The sequence below is a fragment of the Kogia breviceps genome, chromosome 2, assembly GCF_026419965.1.
Source record: "Kogia breviceps isolate mKogBre1 chromosome 2, mKogBre1 haplotype 1, whole genome shotgun sequence".
NCBI lineage: Eukaryota > Metazoa > Chordata > Mammalia > Artiodactyla > Physeteridae > Kogia > Kogia breviceps.
This window is the reverse complement of record NC_081311.1, coordinates 8336497-8349308: the sequence shown is the minus strand read 5'-3', so window position 1 is coordinate 8349308 and position 12812 is coordinate 8336497. Positions and strand designations below refer to the sequence as shown.

The following is a 12812-nucleotide window of genomic DNA, read 5'->3' as shown; positions in this document are numbered from 1 at the left end:
CACGGATTAGGAGTGTAGTTGCACATATAAATATAATAAATGTCTTAAATCCAAAATATATTTTTAAACTCCTACATTCAATAAGAAAAAGACAAACAGCCTACTTCAACGTCAGTTGCATTGTAAAATTGTACAGATACTTTGGAAAACTCTTTGGCAGTTTCTTATGAAGCTAAATATAAATGTAGGTATTTACCGAAGAGAACTAAAACATATGTATACTTTAAAAAAATAGTACAAAAATGTCCACAGCAGTTTTATTCAGAATATACCCAAATTGTATATAAAACAGTTGTTCATTGATAGGAAAATGGTTAAACGAAATGTGACCTATTCATGTAATAGATTTCCACTCAACAACAGAAAGGAATGAACTAGCAAAACACAGAACGTGCTTAGCATGGCTAAACCTTAAAAATATTATGCCAAGTGAAAGAAGCTTGATAATACAAGAGCACACACCATATGGTTCCATTCATATGAGGTTCTAGAACTTGCAGAATTCAGTTATGATGATAGAAAGCAGAACAGTAGTTAGCTAGGAGGTGGATTGACTGGAAAGGGGCCTGAAGAAACTTTCTTGGGTGATAGAAACATTAGGTGTCTTACTAAGTGTGTGGATTACAGACGATGCATTTATCAAAACTCATCGGTGGTACCGTTCAGATTTGTACTTCTCACTACGTAAAGCAAACCTCAGTAAGAAAAGGAATTCTGGTAATAAAAAATTTTAAAAGTGGATCTGCACAGGAGAAAGAGCTGCTTCCGGTACTGGAGCCACAGCGTACGAAACAGAATGACTCAGGCGATCTGACTGGCTGCTGGACCGCCTCACGGGTGGAGGAGCGGGGTAGAGGGAGGGCCCTCTCATCCACTCCCATCTGCCTGGGTCAGGCTAGTGTGACACCCTTGGCAGGATCCTCAGGAGCTAAAGCTACAATATCTGGTTGAGAGAATAACTCCTGGTGCTGACAAGTGGTGTTTGAGAACGTGTGGTCAGCCTTGGGTCTGAGAGAGGCAATTCCTTTCCTGTAACAGCCCCGCCCTTACCTCTCTGCCATGAGCCAATAGTTTGGTTTCCCATAAAGTGCCCCTTAGTAGTCATACAAAATAAAGAATTGATTTTTCGTGCTTTTTAAATCTTGCTAAGCCTCAAAAAGAGTTGTCATTTAGTAAAAGAGATTTATGTCTGCCTCAGTTCCCTATGTTCCCAAACCAATTTCCATAAAAAAATATCACCTTGATGTCTCTAGAAAATCTTTCTGTCTCTGTCTCTGTCTCTCTCTCTCTCTCTCTCTCTCTCACACACACACACACACACACACACGCGCGCGCACACACACACACTGCCTCTGTCCCTGAATGCATATACAGAGCAGGGCCTGCTAAGCACACACAGACCCCTTAGGTGTGGCGAGCTGAGCCCCGTGATTGCTCTGACCAGGGCACAGTCAGGAGGAGTGAATCCTGGACCCCTCCCCCACCATATCCTCACAGACCTCCGAAGCGGAAGTGGTGCATGGACTTCAGCTGCCACCTCAGCAGAAGGGATTGAATTCCAGCCGAATGGGGAAGGAAGGCCCCACGATCCTAGTCTCTGCCCTCCTTTTCCTGCTCCCTCTCCCCTTATCAAGTCCCTGGTGACATCCATCCTCAAGCAGCCTAGATTCACATGTGACATGGCCTCATCTACCCAGTTCATTTCACGGACGGGTAACGAGAGAGGAAAGAACTGCCCACATGCATAGGGTCAGTTAGGGGCAGTGCCTAGACCAGAATCCTGAACTCCTGCCTCCCAATCCAGGGTGCTGTCCGCTGCACGACGCTGCCGGTCCAAGGTCTCTTTCCCATCAGAGAAGTGGGCTCGTTCCTATTAGACAGTATTGGAAAGTAGCACTCAGGTCAGGGGCTCCTCCCCTGCTGAGGGTATCATGTGACTGCTGCACCAGTCCTGGGGGTGGGGACACAATTAGGGTGACTTCAGAATCACCAGTAAAGGGTGTCTCCCTTTCAGACCCCTGGGAACATACACACAAAGGTAAAGACCCTGGAAACAGCCTCCAGGGAGCCCAGTGGAAGCCAAGTCAGGCCACACATAGGACAGGGAGCAGCCTGGCATGTGCTCCGTGTTGTATATGACCAATGTACTATATGTTACAGGAACTGAGAGATGGACAGAGGAAGTAAAATGGTTTCAAAACATTCCACATCCCCAAATGATTGGGCAATACAATTCAGTGAATACAAGCGTGCGTGCTGGAGTCCGACAGGCCCGGATGTCGCCCCTCTCTAGATGCGAGGCTCACTAGAACTGAGCCTCAGTTTCTGAGTACGCTAAATGGGAGGAAATGGCCCAGAATCCGCTCAAGAAACGTCAGCTGGAGCTGGCTCAGTTTTGAAGACCTGGTTTCAGAACTCAGTAGACACTTGGAGGCCAGCTCTGGGCCTCCACAGCCAGTGTTTCTTAAACGTGATCAGAGGACAGTAGACGGATTGGGGAGAGAGGAGCTGTCCACGTCTCAGTGCTGATATTCCTGGAACTCAATCCCAGGCAGGAGCCTCGTGGCTTCCAACTGCTTAGGACCCCTGGTTCCAGGCAGCAGTGTGGGAGAGTAGGGACAGGAGTGGGACAAGGAACTGAGAGAAACAGCTCTTCCCGAAGATTCTATTCCTGGGGATACACGCCAAGCTCCTCTGCCCCACTGCAGCTCAGAGACAGGAAGTGAAAGGAGGCTAGTCACCCTCAGAAGTCAGTCCAAACTCTGAGAAGCCACTGTTCACGGACTGCTTCAATGCCTCACAGTCGAACACTCAGGGAGATCAATCACACACTTTTGTCTTTGGGGAGCTGGTACAGGTCGCAAATAAAAAAGCTTCTGCTGCCACGGGTAGGGTTAGTGGATTTTCAAGGCAGAGTGCAAACCTCACTGGCTGGCTGTGTGGATGTGGTAAAGCCCCATGGAAAAGCTCCATTTCTGGGCCAGGCAGACTCTAGCCGGACTGCAAGTCCTTCTGTTTTCCCAGCTGCTGGGGGCAATTGTGGTGTAGGTGGTGGAGCCCTGGTCTGGGGCGGGTGGCGGGGGGGAGTCGGTATTCCAACCCCAGCTCTGCCAGAGGCGATGAGATCTCGGGCAAGCAAGCAGCTTAGCTGCAAGCCTCTGGCACCCCATCCGTAAGTGGGAGAGCAGTCCGTCTCCTCTGAACCGTAAGGCCTGGCTCTCAGACAAGGTTACACATATCACACACAGACTTCCTACACCACCCAGGTGGCATGCAGCCCAAGGATCCAGTTTGGAAAAGGAGGTAGAGGAGGGAAGAGTGGGAGTGATGGTGGATTGGGCATAAACGGGAGAGAAGGAAGTGGGGGAGGGGCGCCCAATCTGGGAACCAGGACGGGGTCACGGTGATTTTGCACATACAGGCGCCGAGTCAGACGGGAACCCCCCAGCAGTTCTGACACCCTGGGCAGACCTTAACCTTTTCAACCTCACTCTCCTTATCTGTATGACGGGGTAACTACAGTCTCTCTCGAATAGGGCTGCTGTGAAAATTAAATGAGATCAGGTAAGGAGAGTGTCTGCGTCACACCCAGCCTTCGACAAGTAACATCCTGAGTCTCGTCAGACAGAGGTGGCTTAGCTCCTCCCAGGAGATCACCAGCAGAGACTGCCGGGTACTAGGCTTCTTCTTCCCTTCCCTTGGCCCGCTTCCTGCTACACCCGGCCTATGGGGCCTGGGACAGCCATGGACACTCAGGAGTGACAAAGGCCCTGTTCAGAGATCCAATGCCTCTCCTCACTGATAACAGGCAAGTGAGCCAGAGGCCCGATCCTGTTGGAAAGATTCTGTTCAGTTGATTCTGCTTGCCCAGCGTGAGGGCTGGACCAGGAGGTACGCAAAAACGGCCTGCCTGGAAAGGAATCACCAGCCCCGGAGTGGGCAGCAGCTGGCAGCAGAGAGAGCACTGGACAGTGAGTCCGGGCCCCGTGCAATGAGCGCATCTCTGCGTCACTCCTAGACCTCCCGGTGTTCCGTGGGGTCACGCGAGACAGCAGGGGTGTAAGTGCTTTGACAATAGAGGCCTGCTGGCAGGCTCAGGTGGACAGGCTGGCAGGGATGTATCCCTGAAACAGTTAGAGGTGCCAGGTTCCGGAAGTCATCATCTGAAAGGGACTGACCTTTCTGTCCTTCAGTCTGGCATTGGGCTGGCATCCAGGATTTGCCACCGCCTTTCTTTCCAGCCGTTCTGCAGGCCCACCTTTGTTCCAGGGCCACAAATCCACACTAGGCTCCGGCCTCGGGGGGTTTGCTCAGGCACCTCCCTCCCCCGGAACATGGGTTCCCAGGCTCCCCCTCCACTTGCGGAAATCCTGAACCCTCCATTCTCCAAAGGGATGTGTCCTCTGTGTCTACATCCCCAAAGGGATGTGTTCTCTGTGTCTACTTCAGTTGGACCTCTCTTGGGGCATTGGTGACATTTTGGTTTCTGTGCAGTTTATAGAAATCTTTCATCCCTTTCTGAAGGTAGCTGTGGAAAGGACCACTTCCGTCTCCAACATCTCATTGGTAGGTTATGAGTCATGCGTGTGTGTGTGTGTGTGTTCGAGCACATGTGTGTGATAAATACAGTGGAAAGAACATGAGTCTTCATGTCCAATAGATGTGGATTCCAATTCACGTGATGACTCCACCTTCCTAATCAGCTCATGCTACCCTATTTATTGACGCCAACTTGGAGTGACCTGGAGCAAATTAAGGAACTTGCTGGGTCTCAGCTCCTTCACTCATCAAGATGGAATCATGGGGCTTCCCCGGTGGCACAGCGGTTGGGAGTCCGCCCGCCGATGCAGGGGGCGTGGGTTTGTGCCCCGGTCCTGGAGGATCCCACGTGCTGCGGAGTGGCCGGGCCCGAGAGCCATGACCGCTGAGCCCGCGCGTCCGGAGCCTGTGCTCCGCGGCGAGAGAGGCCGCAATGGTGAGAGGCCCGCGCACCGCAATAAATAAATAAATAAATAAATAAGATGGAATCATGATGTCCACGTTGAAGGGTTGAGGCGAGAATCCCCAATGACGTGTGTACGTAGCTCTGCGTCTATGTGGAACTATATTAAACCATCTAAAGGGATGAGACTCAGTCCTGTTTCTGAGCCCTCCCTCCCTCAGGGCCCACTTACAGCACTTCACGACTCATGTTAACACTGTCATGAATATCCCGTCACTTGTCTCCAGCGCAGAGAAGCATGACACGCAGATCTGGCCACAGTGTGGTCCCCTGGAGGGCACGCTCCAGGCCCTGGATACTCAGCTCTCCGGTCATGCGGGCCTCATTTTACAAGGAGCAATGGGAACCCCGTGTCCAGGCCCGGACAGGGACAGACATCTCGCTTCTTTGGTGAGTGCGACCTCATTGCTTGTCTGGAGATGTGTCAGAACCTGTGCTCAGTGAGGTCCAGCCTGCGGGCTGAGGACCTGACCCTAAGGAGGTCCGCCCTCCCAGACCCCCACTGGGAGCAGGAAGTATTGCTCACAACCAGAAGAAAATGAGTTTCTATTCCTTAGAAAACTGAGTTCAAATATTCTGACTGTCTTTCTGCCATGTTCACCTTTCAGTGCTGCCTTTAAAGAATCAGAAAGCAAATGATCTTCAAAATGATGTGTGTGTGTGTGTGTGTGTGTGTGTGTGTTCACTGATTTATTACTGTTAAACCTGGTTACCTGGTCACCACCATCATTCTGATGTTGCAAAGTTGAGATACCTTCAAGTTCCAGCCCAAAGATACCTGCTCGAGAAAGTGACTGAGGACCTCTGGAGTATGCAGAAGGGGCCAGTCGATGGTGCTCGAGGTGCTGGCTTCGTCCCTAACCAATTCTGTCACTTAACCTCTTTGGACCTCAGTAGCCTCATATCGAAAATGTGGATGAGAAGCTTTTCTTCTTGTCATTGTGACGGGTGAAATGAAGTGCACTGATGTTTGGACGTGTTTTATAAACTCTTATGTGCTGTAAGCAATTAGTTAACACTTCACGCTGTGTTTCCTGCACACACTGATGACCCTCCAGCAAGAGGCTCCAGGCCAGAGCCGCAGAGACCACGGCTGCGGGATAAACCCACGTGATGAGCTGGCCTCCAGCCACTCCGCCCGACCGCTTCTCATAGAGCTTGCTCTTCAGGGTCGTGCTCATGGACCACCCTCATGAGAATTACCTAAAGAACTCACTGAGAGGGCTTCCCTGGCGGCGCAGTGGTGGAGACTCCGCCTGCCGATGCAGGGGACACGGGTTCGAGCCCTGGTCTGGGAAGATCCCACGTGCCGCGGAGCAACTAGGCCCGTGAGCCACAACTACTGAACCTGCGCGTCTGGAGCCTGTGCTCTGCAACAAGAGAGGCCGCGACGGTGAGAGGCCCGCGCACCGCAATGAAGAGTGGCCCCCGCTTGCCACAACTAGAGAAAGCCCTCGCACAGAAACGAAGACCCAACACAGCCAAAAACTTAAAATTAATTAATTAATTAATTTTTTAAAAAAAGAACTCACTAAGAATGCAGAGTCCCAGACCCGAGAAGTATGGCCCAAGGATCTAACTCTTTAGCCGGGATCCCAATTTATCAGGTGATCCTGATAAATACTGAAGTATGAGAATCGTGGCTCCAATGATGCTCACAGAAACGTGTTAACTCAGTCATTTATTCCACAAAGAGTTACCTGGTCACCAGTCTCTCTCCAGGGGCTATTTGTGGGGACAAAGTCTTTGGGAGCAGGGGAGACGTGCAGGCGAATATCTCACTCGGATGCAACACCAAGTATCTAATGAAGATATATCCAACCCTGAAGTCTGTAGGCCACGTGAAAGGCCAAGAGATGAGATTGCTGGCTTTCTGCTCCGTTTCCTCCTCTGGTGGGCAAAGCTCCCCACACAGTATCTTAGCTATTTCTCCCCAGAACTCTGAAAGGTACAGAAGGACACGGAGGCTCCTCGAGGTTCAGTAACTCGCGGGATCCTGTGAAGTCAGTGGTGTGTTGGTAAATGTTCAATCACAGGGTGGGAAGGGGAGCTCCGATCCGCACACCCTCCCCGTGGGGTCCTGATAGAAGGACAGAAGGGCCACAGTCCCTGCGCCATCTCCCGAGGGGGAGCTGGGACCCCGCCTGCCCAGAGTTCCTGGGGTCTTCACCAGGCCACCCTCCTCCCCTTTTTACAAGGAGTTCCTGCATGGTGTATCATTTAGGTCCCTCGCAAACTGGAACTTGCTGCCTCACCAGACCCGGAGCAGGTGGTGTGGGGGCTGACAGACGGCCACACTGGAAGCCAGGCCGGGAGTGCTGAGTATCAGCCCCACCAGGGCTCTGCTGAGACTGGCCAGGCACAAGCGGGCCTGTCCACCTGTAAGCGCTCAGGGTCAGATAAAGGCCTCTCCTGGCTGAGGGAACACCTAGGGGGTGTCGCAGTGTGTCTCAGCGTCTCCCCCCAGCTGGCTCGAGGATGCTGCTGAGGCCCCAGCTGGAGGGTAATGGGAAGAGGGCACCGTCAACCAAGCGCCCCCAGGAGTGTAGCAGCTGCCCTGGGGACAGTGGGGGAGGCCTTGGAGACAGCTGGGGCCAGGGCCTTGATCACGGAGGTTGGAGACGGGTGCGTTCCTTCCCCTCTCAGCAAATGCAGCTTGCCTGAGCTCCCCCAGCTCAGCCCAGAGAGGGAGAAGCATCAGCCCTGGGAGGCTCAGCCAGGACAGGTGGGGTAGGACCTCCAAGGTCTGGCCAGGCTGGCCCTTGGGCTGGGACGGGTGGCCCTGAGGCATGAAGGTGCCCAGACGTCCCTCCCTTTTCTCAGACAGACTTTCTTGACTCAGCCCGTCTCTGACACACGTAAGGAAGGATTTGGGGGTGGGGTGGGGGACAGGAAGCTACAAAGAGCCAATCACCCTGCACCGGAGGCTTCAGGGCTGGTTCTTTCCGAGTGTGTGTGCGCGCGCACGCACCCGCGCGCATCAGCGGGAATTCTGTGAGAGAAGCAGCCAGATTTTGGAGAGAGAGAGGAGAGGAGAAGGAAGAACAAGAGGGGGGGAGAGAACTAAGAGTGGGAGAGACAGACGGAAAGAACAGCAGAGGGGAGAGCGAGGGAGGGGAGAGGGAGGGAAAGTGTAGGGGAGAGCAGAAAGGGAGAGCGAGCCGAGAGAGGGGAGGAAGAGGAAGCGAGGTTGTAGGAGAGGGCGCCGAGCGGAGCCGGAGCGCGGAGGGACGGGGAGAGGGCCGGAGGGCGTAGAGGCGGCAGCCGGCGCCCACCCGCAAGCCGGGAGCCCGGGGCGCGCTAGGCTCTCGGCTCGGCGACGCGGCGGCGCTCGCCCGGGAGGTGGCGCGGGCACCAGGGCTCCGCCGAGCGCGCAGGTGCCGGCCCGGGAGGTGGCGCGGGGCTCCGGGGAGCCATGGCGGCGGGGACCGGGGGGCGCGGGGCGGCGGCGCCGCCGAGGGGCTGAGCGGGCGGCGCCATGGCGGCGCCGGGGTGCGGGCCCTGAGGGCCGGCGGCGGGCGCGCACCATGAACTCGTGGGACGCGGGCCTGGCGGGTCTGCTGGCGGGCACGATGGGCGTCTCGCTGCTGTCCAACGCGCTGGTGCTGCTCTGCCTGCTGCACAGCGCCGACATCCGCCGCCAGGCGCCGGCGCTCTTCACCCTGAACCTCACGTGCGGCAACCTGCTGTGCACCGTGGTCAACATGCCGCTCACGCTGGCCGGCGTCGTGGCGCAGCGGCAGCCGGCCGGGGACCGCCTGTGCCGCCTGGCCGCCTTCCTCGACACCTTCCTGGCTGCCAACTCTATGCTCAGCATGGCCGCGCTCAGCATCGACCGCTGGGTGGCCGTGGTCTTCCCGCTGAGCTACCGCGCCAAGATGCGCCTCCGCGACGCCGCGCTCATGGTGGCCTACACGTGGCTGCACGCGCTCGCCTTCCCCGCCGCCGCGGTCGTCCTGTCCTGGCTCGGCTTCCACCAGCTGTACGCGTCCTGCACGCTGTGCAGCCGGAGGCCGGAAGAGCGGCTGCGCTTCGCCGTCTTCACGGGTGCCTTCCACGCGCTCAGCTTCCTGCTCTCCTTCGTTGTGCTCTGCTGCACATACTTCAAGGTGCTCAAGGTGGCCCGCTTCCACTGCAGACGCATCGACGTGATCACCATGCAGACGCTCGTGCTGCTCGTGGACATCCACCCCAGGTGAGGGTTCTGGGAAGGGCTGCGGGGACTCAGTGGGGGAGGGGAGGCTTTGTGGCAGGAAGGGGGTCCTCGTCTCCCCCAGGCTCTGGCTGTGTGGCTTTGGGCAAGCCCCTTTAACACCGAGCCTCCATTTCCTTTTTGGAAACCTGAGGTGGGGTGGGGTAAGGGCTACCGTTGCCTGTCTCAAGACAGGTGCTTAGAGCGTCAGCAAAGCAGGACCAGCGGAAAACGTGGGTGAAACAAATAGATACGTTTTTGAAGCATCAGCGTAGAAACCACAGAGGAGCCGAACTTTGCTGGACTTCTTATACTTATTTTATGTTTGTAGTTTTCACTTTAAGTAGCATATGAAAAGGCAGTAATCTCTGTTCGCTGCCTTAAATGGTTCTAATCAGGCCCCGAGAGCTTGGCCTGGATGCTTAGGGCGCTCCTGAAGAGCTCTTCAGACAGGAACGTGCTGCTCTGCTGGGTCTTTCCTTTCTCTGGTGTCTGGCATTGCCTCTGTCTCCTGTTCCTGTGTGTGAGAGAGTCCTGCGGCTGCACCTTCTTCTGTGGGTCCTTAAAGGAGCATCTGAAGGGCTCTGAGGGAACCGGGGTGCTCTTCCTACCCTTCCCAGACAGCACCGTCCCGTGTCTCCTGGGCTTGAAGCCTGGGAACCCCTGCAGAGGGAGAGCTTCGTCCTGAGGCTCCGGTGACAAAACCTGCCCACCCTTCCATATTCACCTGGCCTCTGTTTCTCAGGAAGGCAGTCGGGGTGGGCAGTTCAGGTTCACGTACCCCGCCACACCCCGCCCTTGCCCCTGCCCCTGCCCCTGGGAAGTCCTGCCATCCTTCGGAGCCTCTGGGGAGAGAAGGGGGAAAGTCTTAGCTGAGGTGTCCTGAGCTCACCTTGGCTTTCCCCCAGAGAAGAGGAGCACAGCAAGGAGAATGGCTGCTGGTGCCCCTGTAGTAGACTCTGCTGTTTTATATCCTGGTGCCCCAGACGCTAGAAGGGGGGGGTTTGGTGTCAAGATGGCATGAAAAGTGACGCAGGCCGAATGTACCAGTGTGGAGGAGGCCAGCGGCAGGGAGGGAGCTCGACCCCTGTCGTGCGGCTGCCTCCCCGGCCAGGGAGAGGCTTGCGGCTGAGGGCGACAGACCAGAGGGTCAGGGTAACCAAGAGCTCCTTCAGTTCTGGGTTTTTTCTGCCCACGAGCAATACAAAGAGAAGACCTTGAACTTCACTGCGTCTGAACACAGGACATGTATGCGTGTGTCCCTTGTTCCCCTCCGATGGCCCTTCCAGATTACATGCTGGACCAAAGCTTCCAGTCACAGAATCTTCCTCCCAGAATCATGTACACAATATGTACATGTAAATGACACCAGGGCATGTGAACCATGTATGAAATCGTGTGAGCCTCACACACACAGTCCTGTGTGTTCCTATATCAACCGCGTGGGTAACAGATCACTCCATGTCACAGGTGTGGCCCTCCTGCACACTGACACAAAGGCATGCACTGACTCACTGCATGTGGCCATGCATGGTTCAATGTCATTTAAGCCTCGCAGAGCTATTCCCCTTCCTGTCACCTCGGGGCGGGAGGACCTCACTTTACAAGGGGCATCATCCCTAGGACGTGCACGGGGACTGCTCTAGAAGCTGCAGGCAATGTTGTTTAACTCTCGGAACTTGGACGATTTCTACAGTAAGCCCACTTGCCACGAGTCTAACAGCGGAGGAGGGAATGAGCTGGGAAAGGAATCAGTTCTCATCTAGACCAGTATAAACCCCGTCCCCGCTCTCCCTCCAACTTCCAGAACAGGAGGGTGGTGGCTTCTCTTCAGCCCATTTAGGATGTAGGGTCGGCTCCAATCTTGCCGGTCTCTCACGGACTCCAGGCCAGACACTACAGAGAGAGCTCCCAGGGGTGTCAGGAAAAGAGGCGGTTGCCCGGCTGCCCTCCGGTCCTCTCTTGTCTCCTCCACTTCCCTCTGGGGAAATCTGGCTGCTTCTGAGCCCAGGATGCTCTGAGGAGACCCTCTTCCCAGAGCCACGGACAGGGTCCTGCAGGGCCAAGGAGCAGTGCCGGCCTACGCCGGGGAAACCAAGGGCTTCCGGTGGGACGATTGCCCTCGGCCAGTTCAGACAGGCCCCGCTGGCTGACGGTTGGCCTGAGGTTATGGAATTGTGGGCAGGTGGGACAGCACTGCCCCGTCAGTGACCACAACCCGCCTTGCTCTGTGGGGTCGGTTCCCAGAGTGAGAGCATGGGTGGTGGGCCACACGGGAGGGCACCAGCCTCCCTGGCAGCAGATTCACAGGCTTCTTTCTTGGTGTCTCCAAACTCTTCCTTCCCACAAATGAGAAATTGCAGAGCTAACTCAGGGGGGGTGCTGCCCCTAGGTCCCCCGAGCCTTAGGCACTAAGGCTTCAGGAAATTTCCTGGCCAGTTGGTACTGGGAGCTGGGGGTGGGGTGGGGTTCTAGTCCCAGATCAGCAGAAGCCAGGCTTCCTTATCGGGAAGCCGGGGTGGCAGGTGGAGGTGGCTTTGCTCACTGGAAGATTCACTTAACGACCACCACACTGATGGCCTCCTGGGACTTAATGTTGGGTTCCCTGAGGCCCAGGGTGGCATCTGTCAGGAAGCTCCCTGGTGACGCCAGCTCCTCCTGCAGAGGGTTAAACGCAGTGAGTGACAGGCTGGACTCCTCTGCTTTACCACCCCTAAAAGGTCAGGGACTCTCTGCTCTAAATTAAATCAGGGACCCTGAGAGACGTCACCCACTCCTGCCGTTCTGGGGTGGTTTCTCGAGTTCCTACAATCATAAAGGAATTGGGAATTCCTAATATTTATCACCCACCTGGTCTCCAACCGCCCAGTGTGCTTGGTTCAGTTCTCCCAAACCATTACTCCAGACCAGTTATAACCAAATCCTCTCCCTGGTGCCACCAGAGACACAGAAGGGGAGCCCGGACATTGGTGCTGCAGCCCTTCTCTCCCCGTCCAGCTGAGGGCGCCACTTGCCAGCACAGGTTAATGACTTCAGACTAGACTGTGGGTGAAGCATACTTACGCTTGTGATCAAGGGCTACGGGGGGGCTGGCTGGGTGCCGAGCCGGAGGGTGTCAGAATTGTGCCATAGTAGATGCAAGGGCTCTCACTGTGCCCTTGACTTTGCAGATGAGGAAGTTGGGAGCCCCAAGGAAGGGGCACGCTTGCCGTATTGAACAGATCTGGACTGTGGCTTCGCCCAAGATTCACACCTAGGTCTGCTCCTAAGGTTTACGGATGGAGCGAGAGTGCAAACGGAGTTTCACAAACCATCCACACGAGTAGTTAGGATTTCTAAATTCAGCTTACAAACTGTTAAGTGAAATATGTTCTCTCCTCCTACCTTGAGAAATATTCAGTTATAACACTTGGCAAGGCTGGGTTCAGCCTTAGAGTTATTGGGCTCCTTGGAGTGCAGCCTTGTACGTGGCCAGGGGAGGTGAGCGGGCCCCGGGCCACAGCCCACCGCACCCCCGCCCGACACCCCGGCGTGGAAAGGGGCCCCCCTCACACGAAGTGGCCACTGCTGTCTAGGCCTCCACGTGTCGCTCACAGACGTCTCCCCTCCGGGTCAAGC

At 55.3% G+C, this 12812-nt stretch overlaps 1 protein-coding gene across 5 annotated transcripts in view; it reads left to right on the top strand.

The window, feature by feature from the left end:
- The first annotated feature begins 8471 nt into the window (after positions 1 to 8471).
- GPR26 (G protein-coupled receptor 26) overlaps positions 8472 to 12812 on the top strand; it is a 53237-nt gene continuing 48896 nt past the window's right edge. For all 5 annotated transcript variants that reach the window (XM_067024419.1, XM_067024420.1, XM_067024418.1 and 2 more), the window contains exon 1: positions 8472 to 9197. In XM_067024419.1, the coding sequence (XP_066880520.1) occupies positions 8530 to 9197 (668 nt within the window). In that variant the 5' untranslated portion in view covers positions 8472 to 8529. The remainder of the gene's footprint in view (positions 9198 to 12812) is intronic.